The 20,933-nt window shown below is 33.7% G+C and overlaps 1 protein-coding gene across 5 annotated transcripts in view; it reads right to left on the bottom strand.

Moving 5' to 3' along the window:
* Positions 1-19,268, bottom strand: part of LOC134539537 (serine/threonine-protein kinase minibrain) — a 332,550-nt gene extending 313,282 nt beyond the window's left edge. For 4 of the 5 annotated variants that reach the window (XR_010076327.1, XM_063381642.1, XM_063381643.1 and 1 more), the window contains exon 1: positions 17,528-19,256. Coding sequence is in view for 4 of the 5 variants with exons in the window: in XM_063381642.1 (XP_063237712.1) it covers positions 17,528-17,663 (136 nt within the window). In the remaining variant the exon portion in view is untranslated. Of the gene's footprint in view, positions 1-17,527 lie in introns of all 5 variants that reach the window. The other variant, XM_063381641.1, reaches the window with a different exon arrangement.
* Between the last annotated feature and the right edge of the window lie 1,665 nt (positions 19,269-20,933).

Here is a 20,933-nt window from a genome sequence, read left to right as displayed (position 1 = left end):
GTTAAAAAAAAAATGCAAGTTAGTAAAAACCACCGTTAAAAGTTTATTTAGAGTTTTTTTTTTCTGTTACCTTCGTGATCTGTTGACACCCTTGTGGAAGAGGGGGGGGGGGGGAGGACGAATTAATGGTTGCTTTTATTTGACGTAATATTTTGCGTGGAACGTGAACCCACTTCAAAAAAAAGTGCGTTCATTCACGGAGTGGACTAAGGCAGGTGGTTCCTGGGTAGGGAAAGACCAAGCCGCCCTTTTGGGCTCTCGTCCCAATGGCTGCCCGCCACAACAAGAGGGGAGAAGGAAGGGGGGGGGGGGGGTTGCGAGATCGGGCGAGACAACACGGCTCCTTTCCCACTCCATTTAGTCGACATCCCCTAGGATGAGAAAGGGTGCGAGGGGTTCTGAGAGGGGTGGGAGAGACGGAACGCGGGCAGACGGGAAAATGACGCCTGCCTCACTTCCGGGGCGATATGGAAACAACGATCGCTACCCCCGCGAGCGTCGAGACGCTCTTACCTCCCCTCTCCCCCCGCCACCGTCCACGAGCGGCGCGGAGGGGGGGGGGGCAATTCGTAAACATTGCAAAGGGGGAGGAAGAGCACCTCAAGGTTTCCTTTCGCAAGCGAGGAGACGGCGTGGCGGGCCACTTCAACTACCCCCCTCCCCTACTCTACACTCTGGTTCCGCATCATCTTCCGTCCCATGTAACTGATCTCTAGTTTGACTGTTCTGAAGAAGCAGCACCAACAACGGTCTTCATAAAAACCTTCTGCCACTGTAGCTCTTGTCAACGTGGTTCGTAAAAAAAAAATCACATCGCGTACTACCACTGTATTACTTTTGAGAGGTAGTTGAAAAAAAAATAAAATAAAAAACTATTCTTGACGTATTTCAATTTCGTGAAAATTGCGTCATCTGAGAAGTCTACATGTCAAAAAATGTTGATCGTGGTATCTGAGCAGGATCGGTGCAAGGTAAATTGGCGCCCTAGACGAAAAACCTTAATCCACACCCCCCCCCCCCCCCGGACGGACACCCCAAAAAAAAAAATTCCTTGCCTCAAAATACATCACGTAAGCCTAAGATTTTGCCAACAATCAAATGTAAGCAGGCTCTTGTTTTTTTTTTTTTTACTTTTTTACTTATTACAAATCATAAACAGGTCACCGTGGACTTTAAATAATTACTTATATCAATATAAACATTCCAAAGTGTTACAAAAATCCATTTTCATCTAGTTTCAATAATCGTTAAACATATTGTATGAGCTGTTATGTGTCGTGCTGCGCCGCCCCCAGCTACTTGGCGCCCTAGGCGGTTGGCTAGTTCGCCTATATGGACGCGCCGGCCCTGTATCTGAGGATTCAATCGAGGCCATTGCTGGTCCGTCCCGTCGTGTGGGATGTTGGGAAGAGCAGACCAAGACTCTTTCCTTCGGGTGTGTGTATGTGTTGCGTGCGAGACGCCGCGCCGTCGGTATAAGCGGCTCCACAATGAGGACCCCACTTGTCGACATCCTGCCTCTCTCTTGTGTCCCCTAACTGCACTGCCCGAGGGAACTAGAGCCAACGAAGACCCAGTGATCCTCGGAGAGGGGGGCCGGAGGGGTGGATTCCCCGGGGCCAAGTCACCCCGGCAGTGCTTTCAATGATTCATTCGACGGGATATTTTGATTAAATGAAATTTTTGGTCATGCGCCATACCAGTTTTTCACCGTTTGTCATGGGAAAAAAATTCAATAATACAAAATAAGAAATAAAAATTAAAACATAAACCCACAGCAGTGGGCTATTGAAAAAATAAAATTATTTGCTTTATACCTTGACTCTTTTATTTATTTATCCTATTTAATGAACTTGAAATCGCACTAAAAATGTTTACCAAGAGGTAAAATTGTAGTGTATCATAATTCTTTTTTTTTTTTTTTAGTTATTTTTGGTCAATAGGCTTCTACAGACATTAAATGAAAATGAATAAATAAGAAAGACAATAAAATCTTTTGATGAAGTCCACTTATATTATGATGAAAAAATGATTATTTTTTCTATGAATTGTGTTCAACTTTGGAATAATATACTGTATTATTTAAAAAAAAAAGTAAAATATAAATAAAAAAAGTGTCTAAGTATTTATCACTATGTACTGATGTAACTTGTTTTATTTTCTTTATTTAAAGTATGACTTGTGTTGGAAACAGTGAATGAGTGACAAGTTAGCTATTGGTCTAAGAAGGGTATTATGGTCAAACCTGCTAGCAAAACAATTTGCCAAGAGCCCTACTGTAAGTAATGACCTGGTAATGAGACTGTCTCTTGTGCGAGACAGCCAAATCCTTACACTTGCCAGCTATCCCTCAAGAATTCTACATATATATATAAATTCTACATATATATATATACACACACACACACACACAAACACACCATTATCTTACTAACTACTAAATAAAAAGCAGTTATAGGTATCAAGAATATGGTCATAAAATTAGTTTCCGTGATTTCAAACAAAAACTCTGAGGCAAAATGTGTGTAACAGTTAACATACAAAGGTTGTGACGTTCTTTAAATGATTCATGCAATAGGGAATTTTGATTTAATGCAGTTTTTTGGACATACTTGTCTAGTTTCTTCGTTAGTTCCGTTTTCCGACATCGGCTGATTCAGTCTTGTTTTCTGTGAATTTTTTATCTTCATATTTTTTTTCCACCTGAATTTTTCCATGACAAACAGTGCAAAACTGCAATGGCGTATGTTAAAAAAAAACTGCATTAAAACAAAGTTTGTAACTTAATTTTAAAATATATGCACCTAAGAGAATTGTTTTTAGGAAACAAGGCCTCTGGAAGTTACATTGGACTATGAAAGCCAGCTTGTACAGTCAGGTAGGAATGTGATTTAAATTACATAATTAATTACAAAATATGCTATTTCCTCTGCCTCAAATCATTACTGTACAATCCAGTCTATGTCTAGTATCTTAATTGACGAAGCATTAGTTAGTTAAATACTTAAGAGATGAGAACACCTGTTTTATTTCATAAAGTGTTACTTTGCTTATTTATTATCATCCCTGTACTTTTTTTAAATAAATTAGTTTTATGCAAGGAATCAAAACATTTCAACAAAAAAAAAACTAACAATCAAATCAGACTTTGTAGCTGTATTAAAAAATATGTACAGTATTCAATGAGACTGTTTATGAAAAAAAAAAAAGATTATGATTGTGCAAGTATCTGCAACTTTTACATAATTTATTTAAAGTTTTGTCAAATGACATTTAATAGTTGTTAGTATTACAACATCTTGTATTGCAATATTTTGCATTTACTGTGGTAGAAAATAAGTAAAGAGAATACTGATATGAATAGTGGGTATGGAATCATTTAATACTTGGATTACATCACACAAATAAAAACAAGATCTTAAATACATAAATTCATCCCTGTTAATACGATAGAGAGAGTTTTAATTTTTCATAGTTAAGAGATAGGGGTGGCTAATCATTTGTGTATATAATTTTTTAGAATTAATCCACCCCCATTTCATAAATGATGAGGAATGACATCATTAATCATGTTTTTTTTTAAGTATAATATTTGTGTTATAAGAAACATTTTCACCATCTTTTTACTTAGCTACAAACAGTATTCAATATTTAGCTGTAAAGATCTGTTTTTGTAGAAATCTGTATAAAACTTTATTTTTAAAGGTGCAAAATTCCCTTTAAAATCACTTTAGGAAAAATGTTGTATATATATTTTTGTCTTATTTTTTCATAGGGAATCATTTACCAGGTATTGTCGCAGGTCTGTGTTGTTCAGAAATTCTGTAGGTAAATTAATAGTCAAATAGTTTATAAATTCACTGCCAAATTCAACCCCTGGCTGTTTTATAATTGGCACGTGACAAAATATTTTCACTATCAGTAACATCAATATATTTAAACAAATACATACTAAAGTATCAAGTATTATTATAGCTAAAATGTAATACAATTTAAACATTACCTAATAAACACATTACCCTTATACACACACACAAGTGTGTGTATGTATGTATGTGTATATATAGGTGTGTGTGTGTAGTGTGTGTGTATATATATATGTATATATATACATATATATATATATATATATATAGAGAGAGAGAGAGAGAGAGAGAGAGAGAGAGAGAGAACAGAACTTATATTTTCCCCTGAATAGGACACCAGCAGATACATTCTTTGCAAGATGCCGAAAAAAGCCATGTTGCATTCAGGGGCGCAAATCTGTAAGATTCGCAAGAGGGTCCTTGGAAATTTGCGTGCTTGCAGGGGAAGGGGGGTGTAGAGAGTTTTGTGCATGGGATTAAATGACACAAGTCATCTCTTGCTAGGGTGCTTGTATGTTGTATACTGCCCACATTTTGGCCTGTATGCATGGAATAAGTAAAGAACGTTAAAATGTTTTCCATAAAACAGTTTTGACGTTTACAACCCGTTTCACAGTCACTTAGTGAGGGGTTTCTTATTCTTAATCCCAGGGGAAACCCAGACCCCCTTGGGATCTTTGTCCATGGTTGCATTGCTCGTCCGTAGCCTACTCTTGCGTACATTTGCTCAATTTTTTACAACTTCTCTTACGGTTTGAAATAGATAAGTCTTAACTCAGACATAACTCATGGAAAGATTTACATGAAACATGACCACATAGGTACAATTTAAAAAAAAAACAGCTTAAAAAAAAAACAGCTAAACGGCATATTTGGGCAAAATATCCTAGTGGTGTCTGTTTACGAAAATCATTTACGAATGCTCTGAGTGAGGGCGAAGCGGTAGTTCTGTTTTTAGCCATTAAACTTTTTTTAAGAGAGTGAAAAAAGCTAAAATGAATGTTTTCAGATTACTGTTTTAAAAGACTAAACTATCCCCCCCCCCCCCCCACACACAACCTTTATCTTTATTTCTCTGCTTTATAATGTTGTGGTAACAACTCAAATTTCATAGTCACTTAGAGGTGATATCACACTAGAAACACTAGCTAGAGTCACACTTATCATCCTGCCTCATTGACACAAATACACCCATGACTAGGAGGGCCCTTAAAACACCTCCAACCATTAGTCTGTGCTGTGTAAATTTGCAAGATGTGACATCATCACTGCTATAGCACATTTCATTCTTAGTTTGCAGGGTGCATTTAAATGGGCATTTTACTCTCTCTTTCTGATGAATGATTTCTGCCATTAACACTGTCCTTGTTTCGGTGTGCTTTGTTACTAGATATATATCATAAAGCACAAAACTTTTTATTAAAACGTATCTGAAATTTTGTATTTTGTAAAGTGAAAATTGGGGATGAGAATTTTGTAAATGCATTTGCCTGTGGCATCCATCCAAAGCATCATGTAATAATATTCCATTTTTATTTCCAAGGAGTCATAATTGAAAGATGCCATCTTGGTTTCTAGTAACTGTTTTTGTCAACATTTTTAAATAATTCATTTTTCTGAAATGCTTTATTATTAATCGTGACTGACTGCCATAAATAGTTTCCCCTGTGAAGTAATAACTGTGTTTGTAATAATTTTCATAATAACAAATTTTTGTCAGAATGACTACGACTGTAATAATATCGTTGACATAATTTACACAAATTAAAGGTCTTGGAAAAATCAACAAAGAGTAAAATTTAAAAATATATATACTTATTAAAATTATTATAATTTATGATGGTATACAAACTAAGATTTTTTACCTTAACAGCAACAGTAGCCGCCATTTTCTCTGTACTGCAAACTAATCATGAGACAGAATAAAGCCACCGCACCTTTCACAGCGGATCATAGTCGTTCCATGTATCACACAGAACACTCTGTTTTTTGTTGAATTAATTTTTTTGACTTAATCTAATTCACACTATCCCAAAAAAAAATGGAATTGATCCCAACAGCTAAAAAAAACAAAATTGTGCTATCAAAATTCTGAAAGAATATGAAATGTATAGAAAATTGCAGATGTCATAAAATTGGGTTAACTCTTTAACTGCACGATTCGACATCTCAAATGCATGAAATATCGCTTACTTGCATCATGTGACTTTTGGCGACGGGTGAACTAGTTTTAATTTTGTGCTGCCATCTGTAAAATCAATACCTCCATCCATATAAATGTGTATTTACACATTGTGTGTAATTTCTCTATTTTTTATTTCTTGCCAAAACCCACTGACATTGTTTTTACACCTTCTGGATAAAAATTGCATGTTCTTTTTAAGCACAGTAATAACAATTTAAGTTATTTATTATAACACTAGTCTGAAATTACTGTCACTATTATATAAAAACTTAGATACATTTTGGAAATTAAAGTAAACTACTATGAATTTACACATGCTACAAATATTTTTCTGCTGCAATCAAATTTTCCCATTTAACACAGTGCAATGAATATATAGTAACCAGCCCAGAAACAATAATTTACTTACTTTTTGGAAAATAAATAACACTTAATGTCATATAATATACTGTATCATAACTGTACCAGATTGCGGAACGTTTTACAACACGAGCAGAAAAAACCAAATATTCCATAAAAGGACCATGTTAAATTTTAACTCCCATTACTTTTCAAAAAAAACATTCATATAGTAATGCTAGTGTAAATGGTTCCTATGTTTCCCATGCTAAACAAGCAGTGTGTCCAGATTCAATTTACGATATTCAGGACTACTTTCATACAACCATTTTCTGACTTTAAAATCATGGCAAAATGAAGGCTTTAATATACTGCTGAAGGCAACCTGCTTAGTCTCACAGATAAATATTTTGATTCTCTGTTAATTTTTTTGATCCTGTAGCATTTTTTTTACATTGACAGGATCATAAGTCAAAATTGGGAAACCTACAATTTTTTGACCCCAGGTAGGATGCCTGAAAAATAAGTGTTTCTGTCTCTTCTGATTTTTTTGCTGAGTTGTAAAAGTAAAAGGTAAGGTTATGTTACAAGTGTTATGTAAACAATTGCTTGCAAAAATTTTCTCTTTACTTTTTTTTTTTGCACTTTTAGGTGATTGTAACTAAAATTAAAGGTTGGTGAAGTTCAAGGTCAGCAAAATGCATGAAGTTTCGGTATGTTCTGGATGTGTGAATCTTTGGTTTCCCAAAAAAATTTGCTGCATGGAAAAATATGTAGGTTGTATTAGAAAAAGCAAAATAAAAAAAAATAATGCTGCTGCCTAACTCCATGGAGATAATTTAACGCGAGATGATTCTTAATCACTAATAAATTTACAGATGAGAAACTGCAGTTTAAAAAGAAGCAGCAGAGACAAAAATAAGTCTTTCTTCAGAGTAACGGTGGTTTTTTAGTCGAGAAAGAAGTATAAATTAACTGAAAGAAGAGAATTATTAAGGTTTTAATCTGTTCAATTTTTTTCTTTTTTTTTTAACAAAATGCAAACTACAATACATAATAATATGGTCTGATCAATTTTTGCTAGGTGAATGTTGGATCATAACCGAAAAGAGAGATATTTTCAAATTATTGAGCTTTCGCATATCTGGTTAGATCCTTAAAAAGTATTTTCTGTTGCATTCAAACTCACTGCAATACTCAATACATCCATTCCAACCTTTTGTTGTTATCCAGCTTGAATTGTTTATGTACTGCAAATTATCATGGGTAATGCGATGTAACATCATATAAAGCAAACTGGTTAAAAGATCACATTGTGTCATGCAAATGGAGGTTATGTAACGTACACTTGTATTTTGAGATGAATAATGCCAATGAATACATGCTTCCAGAAAATAAAAATAATTTTACTTAATCTTACAGGAATGCAATGTTTTCTCAGAAATATTTCGCAACATATAATGCATAATTGCTGCATGACTTTTATGTACCACAACCGCAACAAAGTAGCAGGTACTATTTAATTTTCACAAAAAAAGCTGCAAAAACCAATAACATAGTAAAACAATGTTGAACAAGATATGTTGTAGCAAGACTTAAGTATGTAATATACGGATGACCAAAGAAAGTTAATTGGCCAGCATAAGTATGTGATAAACAGTTTCGGAATTATGATGAAAAATGTGAATTTCAGAATCCACAGCACATAATTACCATGCACAACTACAGACTAGTAATTAATGGTCTACATGAAATGTTCACAGCTCCCAAATAAATCTACAAACAACATACAACCATACTATAACAATACCAAGTATATTAAGCTTATAATTATTTATTTTTTGGGCAACCTATGTACCACGCAAAGGTGCTTCTACCTTGCAGCCTGTTATAATATGTATAGTGAAGTACATGTCGCAATCACATAGTACATTATGTCTGATCTGTACGAGCTGATGGTGCAGATGCGGGTATGGCATTTAATTTTGCTTACATAACCTACAATGTCTTGTTCTGATGGTGCAGTCTCGTGGGACTGATCTGTATGGTCAGAGCTGGTAAACTTAAAATTTGAGGTCAGACAACACCATCTGCATTTGAAATTATTTGCAATATTCTTCAATGAGAAACTTAATGAGTACAAGAATACTGTAAAATCACACCAAATTATTGTTTCCTAACTAACATTTAATTTTTTTTTTTATCATTTTGACTTGGGAACCATTTTGTTGTAATTGTTTTCCATTAAGTTACTGACATTGAAAATTAGAATTTGAAAAATGTGAATATAATTTCCCAGGAGTAAATGTGTAAGCACGAAAATCACAGGTTTTTAGCCAAAATATATATATTTGTTAAAATTCCATTCAAGAAATTAATAGAAATTTTACGTTTTTCCTATAATCTAAATCTATCAATCAAAGCCAAGATTTGCATGTGTCTATATCAATCTACCACGCTGCCCTCTCACACAGGGCCGTCGAGACAAGCTAAGAGCCCGGAGAGGAATAATTTTGTCAGGCCCCCTCCCCATAACTTAATTTACAACATTTCAAAATAATTTCAAACAAAACCAAAATATAAAGACTGTAAATGATAAGAGGCCATAACTGTAAAAGTTATCTGCACTTATAGCATAACTTTAAAGGATTCCAATTAATTTAAAAAAAAAATCTCTAAACTCAACCAGGCCCCCTGGTACTCAGGCCATGAGGATTTGCTTCCCCCCCCCCCCCCCCCAATTATGACGTACCTGCTATGTATTATCACGCAAACAAAATACATCAGAAAAGTCAACTGTGACATGCTACTACAGGAAACATATCAGACAGCATGGTCGCACTAGTCAGACAGATGTATTTGGGTAGTTGTAGCAGGGCCCTTAGCCTGGGTTTATAAACTGCGCAAGAAACGCAACACGCAAGAAAATCAGTCATTTATAGAGCATGCAACTCTCAAGACGTCACCAAATTAAAATTGTAAAACATATTTTTACCTTCAGCTTCTTTTGATAATTATTCATACTTATCACGAATACCAAAGAAACTATCAATAATTTGACTTTAAAAAGTTATTTCCTTTCCTGTGTTAAAATTCAACCACTGTAAACATAATGTATATGATAAAAAGAACATTGTGTGCTTCTACACCATAAAGTCTATGTCTTTAAAGTTTTCGGAAAAAATATCTTCAAATATGGCCATCGAAAACGCAAACCAAAATGCAAGAAGGTTGGATGTTGAACAATACTTGCATTGCATTATTGTGTCTTTCGTATCTTATAAACCGGTACCTACTCTAAAGTATGATTGCTGAACATTTTTGCATCTTGCGTAGTTTATAAATCCGGCCTTAAAGTTCGGCTCGGCAGATGGCAATGCTGACGCGATCAGCCTCAGCTAAATAAATATATTTCCACAGAATTTCTGTGTGTTTATTTTAACTCTTGCATACAAAAATCTGGTTTTTATTTAGGAACAATATACTTTTTGCGAAAAGATTTCAAGATTAAGTGTATTAAAACGCTGTAACATAGTATGGGTTTCTTGATTCATCGAGTTTCGTTCAAGGTAAATGCCTACTATTAGCATGTGAATCCCAGCCATTTTCTGCGGAAGCAAACACGTCCTGAATGGCCCGGCCCAAAATAAGGCAATAGCTTCTCTCACAAAACGGCCATCAATTACATGGAAGAAAATGCTGGTGCTGGCATATAGAAAAGAGCCCACGACCAAAATTTTTGACTAATAGCAGGACGGCTAAAACCGATAAAATCGATAGATTTGATTACCCTAAACCAAAAATACTCATTTCAGAAATTTTTTTTGATTATGTCTGACCTGACAGCATTTTCAAAAAGTCAACATATTTTACCTAACTGTATCACAGCAATATGTCTGATTTTTGTAATGTAATTGAATCATATATATATATTTATATATATATATAAGATAGTGGGGGGAAAAAACCTTTTTCAGACCCCTGTAGCGTAGCGCAAACCCGGGAAACCATTTGCAAAAATAAAAAATGAGAAAAAAACCTAACAAGCCATATGAAAATCTAATTTACTAGTAGATTTGAGTCAATTAAACATTTTTCAGATGAAAATCTGAACACCTTATGTTTTGAGACTTTTGAAAACGATAAAATATTTTTATCAATCAGTGGCATTAAGTCTGAAAACTGTAGGACATGATAAAATAAGTTGCTTAGGCCTATATGAAGAGAAAATTAACAGACAAATTTTGTGCAGCACCTTACTAATCAGACAACTTTTCAATATTTAAAAATCATTAAAAAAATGACATTGATGCATAGGAAAGTCTATGTTACACGCCAATGAATATCAGAACACACTCCCACTTCATAGACTAATACCTCCATGGTCAAAACACCTGGTGCCGCATGTGCTGTATGAATCAAGGGATAAAAGCGTAACAAGTAAAAAGCAGTTCTCAACATACGAGCGTAACAAGCATCGGGGCGTTTGCCACGTGACTCCCGCAAGTTCTTTTCGTTTTTGGAATTATAGCTGACATCAAAAATGACTGAAAACAGTTTTTTTGGTAATCCTGATAGATATTCAAAAGTTTAAAAAAGAATTAAAGGGATGGCTATAATACAGTTAGGTAAAATTTATTGACATTATTGAAAAAGTGCTCGGGCAAAATGCTAAGTGAAAAATTAATGAAAACAAACATTTTCGTAATAATATTAAAAAATTGATGTACATTTTTAAAATCAGACATATTGTGATACCACAATCTGCCCATTTTTTTTCTGACATAGCATAAATGGACCCCCGCGAAGCAATGACTTTTTGACCGTACTGCCCACCTAGTCGGATTCGGGATAATCTAACCTACCATTTTAATACTGTTTTGGCCATAAAACTATGAGTCAGGTTTTTGTCACGGGCTCTTGTACTTATACCTTATTGCAGTATACAGAGAATTTTCGCGAAAAATACATGGCCCTATTTCATTGTTTGTTTAGGAAAGAAAGCAAGAATATATATAAAATATAAACCCACAACACCAGATCCATGCAATCTGTTTGAAAACAAGGAGAAACACATGTGGTTCGTTGACAACAACTGTAATGGAAGGATATACTGCTGTGCACTTTTTCCCCAAAGAACGGTCAAACTTTTATGACTTTACATAACACATAGGCTACCTACTTTAACAAAGGATTTTCCATCGATTACAGACAAGAAATTGCCTTTAATCAGTACTTGTATTTAAAAGTAAAGTTTACCTTCCAGAAAGATGTACAAATTATTCAGAACTCTCCACCTAAAATGTACCGTTTTACAAGTAGACAGAAAAAATGTTGTGTGTTTAATAGTTACCGGTACTTAGGTACTGATTCATTTAAGTCATTTAAATACGCAAACCGCTCATGTAACTTAGCAGCTACACACACTTGTTTCATTGAGTTTTTGAAGCACCAACAAAAGAAACTAGATCTTTAGAATATTTATGCATTTTGCTAAACTCAACTTAAAGCCAGATTTATAAACTATGAAAAAATGCACGAACAAAAATACAAATTTATAAAGTACACAAGATGCAAAAAACACTAAGCAAGAATCTGCCAACTTTCAACATACTTTCATTTTAGTCGACATTTGAAGTGAAGTGTTGGTTATTCCATTTCTTGCCATACAAACATAATTTAACAACTTTTTGTAAATTGATTTCTATAACTCTTTAGTATTTATTGTTGGGACACAAATTTTGCCACCATTTGTTAGTCAACATTTTTGAGTTGTAAAGGGTTACGCAAGTGATCATAATTATTTTTTTTATCGGAAGAATATAATTCTTAAAAAATTACTATTAAAATTTTTTCAGGCTAAACAAAAATGCAATCATGCTATTGACTATTGTGGTCACATAACAGGAAGATCACTCAAATATTAGTAATAACAAGATAATGCAATATAGCATGTGAGACCAAACCTTAAAAGATGACCTAAACTTTCACACAGAAAATAATGCTTTTAAATCTAATACGAATTTCAAACAGGTATACAATTTCAAGTTGTTGGGTTTGTGATGTCTTGCAACTTGCATGTTTTATAAATAACCGTACTTTTCTTAAATGTTTGTTGCGTGTTGCATCGTTGCAACTATTGCAAAGTGTATAAACCCAGCCTAAAACCCTGCCACAATGATGCAGAAACGTAAAAACAGAAACTGCTACGGATGTGCAAGATATTTAAATTCCACTATCCGTCAACCACTTCTACAATGCACAGAAAAATAACAAATGGCAACCAATAAATTGAACTTCAAGGTTACAAAAAAATTAATTTAATTGAAAAACTTTTGAGGTCAAAAACAAAACACAGTCAAAATTTACATTTAGCCTACATAATGAAAATAAACCACAAGTAATGATAGAACACGTGATACTCTTGTACTTGAAAACAATTTTTGAAGCATTTAAAATGTAAACAATTATGGCTACCTCCACCGCCAAATATTCAGCTTCTATTGGTAATGTAAACGGAAGAGCTGGGCAATTTTCGAGCTAATCCGTATTCCCATGTGTGCGACTGAATAGATAACTACATTCCACGATATTCTCAGTTTACATGATCCGTCTCTGCTACTGTGTCATTGTGAAAAGGACCCCAGGTAAGCCATTGTTTACCAATAAATTATTAGTGTTCAATGAATTGACTACTGTATTTAAAATAACAAAGTATTTTGCACTATAATAAATATTTAAGTACTATGAACATAATAAAATTAAATAAACCGTTAAGTAAACCTACAAACATGTAAGTCTAAAAACAATAAATATCATATATAACTTAAAAATGCAGAATCATAAAATATTTTTATCTGAAATGAATTTGTTTATTTTTTTTTCAAAAAGGTGAGAAAAAGACCTCTACATGCACATGCCCTCACAGTGGAAAAAAAAGAAGTACTGTACCTACATACGAAATGTTCGCACGTGATTACAGATGTGAAAGTTGCATCATCCACGGTACATGCACGAGAATTTAACTCGCAGCATGGAATACCAGTTTGTTTACTTTAAGATGTATGCACGTGTTTTATCCGTAGGTTGTAAATTCAGCAGAGATAGGAGGCTCGTTCGATTGGGGGTCTTGTTTTAACCTTTTAACTCGTTTGCTTTCGATTTACTGGAAGCATGCTCCTGGAACACTCTGATACTCTTCACCCTCAAGCTGGGGTTGGGAGGGCGTCGTTGCTATCTTCAGATATGGGAGCACGTAATTCTTAGTTTCCTCACAAGAGTAAAATTCACCTAGATTTTCAAGCATTTCCAAATATGTTAAGTTACATTTACAATAAAGAAGGGCGAAACTCAAAAAATCTAGACTTTCAGAACATGCCTTGGAAACGTCATAAAATACTAAAGGACAATGTTACACCACTCATACAGGAAGAAAACTAAATATGAAGTAAAATAAAAGAGTATTTCTTGTCAGCAATGACAATGTTATCAGTTAACAAAGTATTGAATTAAAAACGATATGAATACCTTTAATTAAAACCGGAAATAATTTACCATAAAAAAAAACACAACCCTCGCAGACATCAGCCAAAAACATCAGCTCTCAGGTGCACTGCTAATCAAAGGACTGGTCGCCTGTCACTGACCGCGCCAGGAGAGAGGGTCGAAAATACAAAACCACCTGTTTTCAGTTCCCGAAAAGTTGCAACTGTTATGTCTTAGAAGGACAACTGTGTTTGTCTGTGCGGCCGTTGATGTGGAGTCTAGAATATCTGTTTTATCACATAGCTGGGTTGTACCTGTGTGTCTCTTGTGTTGTTCATGTTGTCCACATCTTTTAGTATAGTCACTGGGCTCGTCTGTTTGTGGTCGTGCTGCCTAAAGTCATTTTTTGTCTTTGTTTTCTGTTCTTGTTGCAACAGCCTCGTTGTCAGCCCGCTGTGTATATCTTGTGCTGTAATAGTATTTTTCTGACTCCATCCTTCCACTGAATTTTACGTACTATCAATGCTTTTAACTTTTGAAATTGGTTGATTTTGTTGTGTTTTCAAAGTGTTTGCTTATTTATCTCTTTTGTCCATTATTAAGGTATCTTATGACATAGCTACAGTGTACATCTAAAGTACTATTAAATAAACTAAACTCTACACAGATAATATTAACGGTAGCTGCTCCTACTAAAATAAATAAAAAATTTAGAAATGGTATATTTGTAATTAATTAAAATTGTTAGGCTACGTTAGTTTCTTTAACAGCATTGTAAAATTAATAGTAGCCTAGTTTTTTGATAACTGTAATCATTTTATTTTCCATCTGGTTTCGTTACCATTTTCGCCATATTGATGACCGTGTATGGATGTAAATCTTTTAATTCACAAATGTGAAGGACGATGCAGGACTTTAACTGTGGTACAAGAAACTTCTGGATCTTCACGCTGGTTAAGAATCAGCTGTTTTAAGTACATATTTTGTCAGTTTAGCGAAGGTTGCTATCAGTGAATTGCCATGCAGAAAATTTAATTTCTATTTTGAATGCAGAAAAGTGGTGAAGAGTTTTAAAATGACTTTAAAAATTTCTTTTATAATTATCTGTGATTTTACAAAACTATTTGTACCGTAGTAGGTAGCTATAATATAACAAATTCATTGCACATTTTCATTTTTTTCCATAGAATTATAATACATTAATGACATGCTAAGAATGACAGAACTATATTCCAGCAGCATGTTCATGGAAAGTTTTGATATTTGCAATGATGAATACTCGAAACAAGATGTTTACACATTTAGAGTGGTTTAAATATTTTGTGAGTTACCTACCTAAAGTTTCTTTGCATTTCATAGTACTTATGTATTACTGACTAACTGATTTCATTAATTTGCATTTCTGAGGTTATACTTTCACACAAGTAGCTAATTTTTTTCCCAAAAAAAGGATGGGTTAGGTTAGCTACATTTAATAAAACCTATCTAATACATATGTAATTCATATATTATGAATTCACTATGGAGTACATAATTAATATAACAGATTTATTACATATTAATATATTTTATTAATGTAGCTGCCTTAACCCAACCACAAACATTTACATGGATTTATTATAGTATATTTAATGAAGCTAACTTAACCAACCATTAAAACGGTAAATTACCAATTATCTACGCCTACTTGAAATATTGCAATGCTGTTTTATAAAATGATTACAAAATATGCCAGGAGGTTAAAATAAAAACGAGTTTTCCGATTTTTAGTTGCTTTTACTCAGATACACCATTCACAAGTTAATTACTATTTACTAATTTTTTCTTAGTCTGAAGACTTTGCTCAATAATTAGAGTTTGGTACTGGAAAACATTTACAGTTTTTAAATACTAGACAGTCTTTCCAAGGTCTAGTTGTGCCAAAATTTTAATTCCACTTGTGAATACAGGATTTAGAATGATGAATTTAATAATGATTTTGCGAAGTTGTGACCATCTGAATTTGTGTTATACCTATAGCAAAACTATGTGAATATTTAATATGAATCAAAAGTTCTGAATATTTAATGGTGTTTTATATTTTTCACAACAAACATTAATGCATGGACAATCTGTGCCTAAGGATTTATAGAGACTGAAATAGGTGAGATTTTTGGATTTTTTGTGTACTTTTATGTTATTTTAGATTTAAATTGTCTGTACCTACCTATGGTTTTTCTACAATGTTGGTTTTGGTAAGTCCAAACGATAATAGTTAACATGAAATATTAAGTAAAGTTAGGGCTATTTTAAAATATTTTGTTAAAATAGTTCAATTATCAAGAACAATTTATTTAAATTATTTCTGCAGAAATTTGGAAAACTTGCTACTTGAAAAAGGATCTTAAATCACACAAAGTGTGTGATTATCACTCCTTCCCCACTCTAGAGATATAGGCCAATACAATCCAGTTTCAATGAAAAACACCCTTTGCGAGCTAATCAAGCAACAGTTGCACTGAATCTAATCGAAATTCCATTTCCAAAAGGATTTTATTTAAAAAAAAAAAACCATAACCTCCAAAATTTATCTAGGTAACTGAACAAACCACACACAATTTTTAAAAGGGCCTATTCGGATATGATATGCCAATCGAGGTTTCTTATGAGATAAACTGTAGGCCTAACCTGCAATGGCGGGCATTCAAAATAATGTTTTAAATCAATCTTCCACATTGCAAAACCATTCAAAGAAGGTACCGTAGTTAAACTTACGATGGAAGAATATAATTCTAAAGCATTCTGCCACTAACAATTAAATTTTATTTTGTTTAAGATGAATATGTGTCCAATGTTTTTGTTTGGTATCAAAAATATTTAAAACTCTTTATGACCTGGATAATTCTATTCTTGACCTTGGCAACTCCCAAGCAGCAAAATAATAAACTAAACTCTAGACAGATAATATTGAAGGTAGCTACTACTAAAATAAACGAAAAATTTAAAAAATTTGTATTTTAGGCTATGTTATTTTCTTTAACAGTGTTGTGAACTTACATGTAACTCAGTTTTTTTTTTTTTTAACTTGTAACAATTTCATACTTGTATTTACTTATATCTTTAGAGGCTATATTAGTAGCTTTAATGCTTTTTTTTTCCTTCTTTGTCCTGTCTGTACTTTTGTATGTTTAATTATATTTTGATTGTGTGAAAACATTTGTATGGTCAGATTGATAATAAATCAAATAAATAAAAAAGTAAAAATATATATAATTTTATAAGCAAAAATACCAAATTTAGACAAACAAAATTTAGTAAATCAGTCAATTACTGTCAATGTTATGATTTGTGTGTATATTTGTCTGGTGTTCACATTGTAAGCATAGGTACATCCATAAGTTGGGATGTATTAAAAAAAAATTAACAAATATCATAGTTAAAGAATATTAACTCCATGTTTGACGTTTGTATTACGGGAATCTCCGTAATGACAGTGTTTTACCTACGTAGGTCTACGAACTTAAACTATATTTTACAGTATTTGTGCATGTGACAAATTTTATTCTACAGCTTCAGGCCTATTACAAGGTAACTCTGTGTAAATAAATTAAAATATATACACAAACAAGTACTTAGAATTACAACAATAGAAATGTTGGAATGGAAAACTCACGTTTTGGTTTCTGCTTCTCCATGAGCATCAATTGTTCATGCTTGTGCCAAGCATCAGGACGTTTGGCTTGCACCACCACCGTGCTGTCCATTGCCCGTGTGGCCACCGGTGACACCTCCGCATTCAAGAGCACCATCGAACCATGAGGAACGCTCACACCACACTGCAGGTTTGGCTCCAGAATTACAGTCGGGTGATATCCAATTCAAAAATTCGAACAGCAGACACAGAGGCCTTAATAATGTAACTGATTAAATTATGACTAGTTCTCAAACAAATTTTAATTTATTTAGGCCCCCCCCAGTTAAGACTTCACTGATTCACAACATAGTAGGCCTTCGAAAAACTGCTGCTGAATCCAAATGGTCGTAACCCTTGTCTCAGTCCACTTATTCACACGCATGTAACTGTGCTTGCAGTTACAAAACATTCAGTTTGACAGAATTTCAAACCAAGTTGAAAACATTAGTGGCATTTTCAATGTGAAATCGTCTCTTAAACGTAAAGTAAAATTTTAAAAAAGGAATAATTAAAATGTTTAATTTTAAATTACCTGCGTTATTTTTCCCAATTAATGTAACTGCACAATATTTGTCTACACATGAGGTCACCTGTTCCCCGCTAGATTTGTTTTCCCACACGTAAACAAACCAACGTGAGAGCAGTAACCTCCAAAATTTAACCTTTCCGAGTGGCTGCCAAAATAATACACCGTCTACGATCCATGAGAAACGCACTGTACAGTACACTTTCACAAGGACGGTGTCGCACAACGCAAGAAATTCACCAGCACTTGCCGTCCGCTAGTGCATTCTCCGCCCAAAAGAGGTTAAAGCCGTGTAAACATCCACACGAACACGTGTAACGTCTTCCACGAACAATTATACAACGCCGTATATTGAAGGGAAAAAAATATTAACCAAAGTATTCACGTTTTAACTTCAAAATTTCGAAGCAAAGAAGACTTGTCAGTCTCAGGCTCTACACCCCATCTGAGTTGCGTGCACCCCTCCGAGATACTTTAGCCACAATGGACTCGCCCACTCGGGTCAAAAGCACGGGAAGCAAAATAATAACAACTGTCTGCAGCACAAAAAGGCGCAATTTTAGGTTAAAATATTTTCCTTAGTCTGTCTTTACATATAAACATTATGGTTTCAGCGCCAATTTCGAATATCCTATGTAAACAATGTTTTCAAAACACTTTGCAGATGAGACAGTATGTACAATGTGCGAATCTTGAAATTTTTTGTAGCATGTAAAACATTATTTCTAACACACTGAAATCACTAAGTCCTCGATAGGTATACACCATGACGCACCAATAATAGGCAACTTCCTGTGACGCAATTTCATAGCACACAAAATTCAATGCCACCGAACTACAATAACAAACGAACAAGCACGCCCGAATACACAAATATCTTCAAACATGGCAGACACTGGTGTACTGTACACTGGCGTGGTCGCGCGCTCTGGCGAGCAAGCTCCCGTGATTCCCTCGCTCAGACCGAAGCAAGCGCCAGACTGTTGTGACGAAGCACTAGTGGGTCAACACTCACATTACGTTCTTTACGAAGCGGTCACCGCGTAATTTTTCTTGAAAATGTGGTTAATACGTTTAAAATCACAGATGTTAGATGTACACTATTCAATATTCAGAATTTATTGACTACACGAGGCGTGGCTTTTAGCAAAATACTGGAGTTGATTGATGTGTCTGATGTGTCTCCACGGCAACCAAACTTACTTGGTTCCGCGTTTTCTATTGGCTTCTTTCGCCCTGTGACATCACAACGATCAGAGCTGCGCCAATGAAAATACAGTTTATATTTAAATATCTGGCAAACTCACCTCAAGGGTAAAAGCGTCATGTCCTTCTATTGGGCGAATGAACGCCCAAACTAACCGGTCGCTATGTGAGAAAACGACTTCATCATTGGCTCGCAGCGCGTCCCTTAAGCCAATCACATTCAAGGCGCCATTTAAATTTCTACAGAAGGGGAAATGGAAGTAAACACCAACATAAAAAAATTGTTGTTGTTTTATATAAATTAAGCTTAGCAACTAAATTGTTTCCAAAGAGTTTTCTTAAAACTATATTTATAGACTCTTTAAAGAATAAATTAAAGCTAGAAACAAAGACATTATTTTAAAATCTATATATCATCTATTGCGCAGCTCACAGAGTCTGAATTGATTCCATTTCCCCCGCTGAGCGTGGAAACAAGGACAGCTATCTATGACGTCATGGTTTAAGTGACTGGTTAGATCAAGCGAATGCTTTCGATTTTTGTCTTTCAACTTGTATTGTAATATTATGAAAACTATTCTTTTAAAATATTAATTAAGGAAACATTTTTTTTTTAAGGTAGCAGCCAAGTAATTACATCAACCTACACTTTCAATGAAACAATTTTAAAAAAAGTGTACATATAACTAAAAAAATATAACTTTTTAAAAATGAAATGTTGCTTAAAAACCCAAACAGGTAGTAAAATTATATTAAATAGTTACTAGGATTGTCAAATTAAAAATAAATGTTAAGAATCAAACAAATATCATTTTTTACAGTAATACATAAACATAGATAGTTAATATTACGAAGTGTAATCACTTACTTCAACCAAATAAAAGTTTTTTTTTGTATATAAACATTTTTTCGTGGTACGGAAATGCTAAATAATGACAATGTGGGCATTTTCGTTAATCAGTTAGCAACACACCAGTAATCAATCATGTAATTTTTCGTTCTTTCCTTGGCAGCCGCTGTCCTCATTAAAATATATCTACAATTTTATTAAATTAATAATATTTCACATACAAAGTAATGGCAAAAATTGTGTTTATTGTGTTATTTAGCCATCAAAATAAATGTTACAATAACTGAAGTAAAAAATAATATATTTGTAATGTATATTATCTTGCAATAACTATATGTTTAATATATGTTTCACATTAAAAAAAAATTATGTCTAGTAAACGTTTATATATATTACATACAGATTTTACAAGTACTTTAAATTTTCTAATCTCTTGGTAAGTTATTTAAAATAAGTATTAGAGAATATTTTTCAACTTTTGGACACAAATTCATAGTCATATGGCATTAAAAACCTTGTGAGCAGTCTTTTATCAATCTACTCTTGCAAACATTTAATATTGGCTATTGCATTTATGTAACCTACTTTATTTGTGGTATTTCTTTGAACTAATATATCCTGTACATGTTTCGGCTGAAAACCATATGGTAGGACATACCAATGATTTGTTTCAAGGGCATCACTGATTCTTTAAATACAGTACCAATATCGATATTGAGCCCATTTTTTTCCCCCGGTTTTTTTTTTTTTTTGCCTTAATACTCGATTCAATTTTGCAGCATTAATTTCATACCTATAATTAG

The sequence above is a fragment of the Bacillus rossius genome, chromosome 15, assembly GCF_032445375.1.
Source record: "Bacillus rossius redtenbacheri isolate Brsri chromosome 15, Brsri_v3, whole genome shotgun sequence".
NCBI lineage: Eukaryota > Metazoa > Arthropoda > Insecta > Phasmatodea > Bacillidae > Bacillus > Bacillus rossius.
The sequence above is the reverse complement of the archived record's forward strand: the minus strand, read 5'-3'. Positions and strand labels throughout refer to the sequence as shown.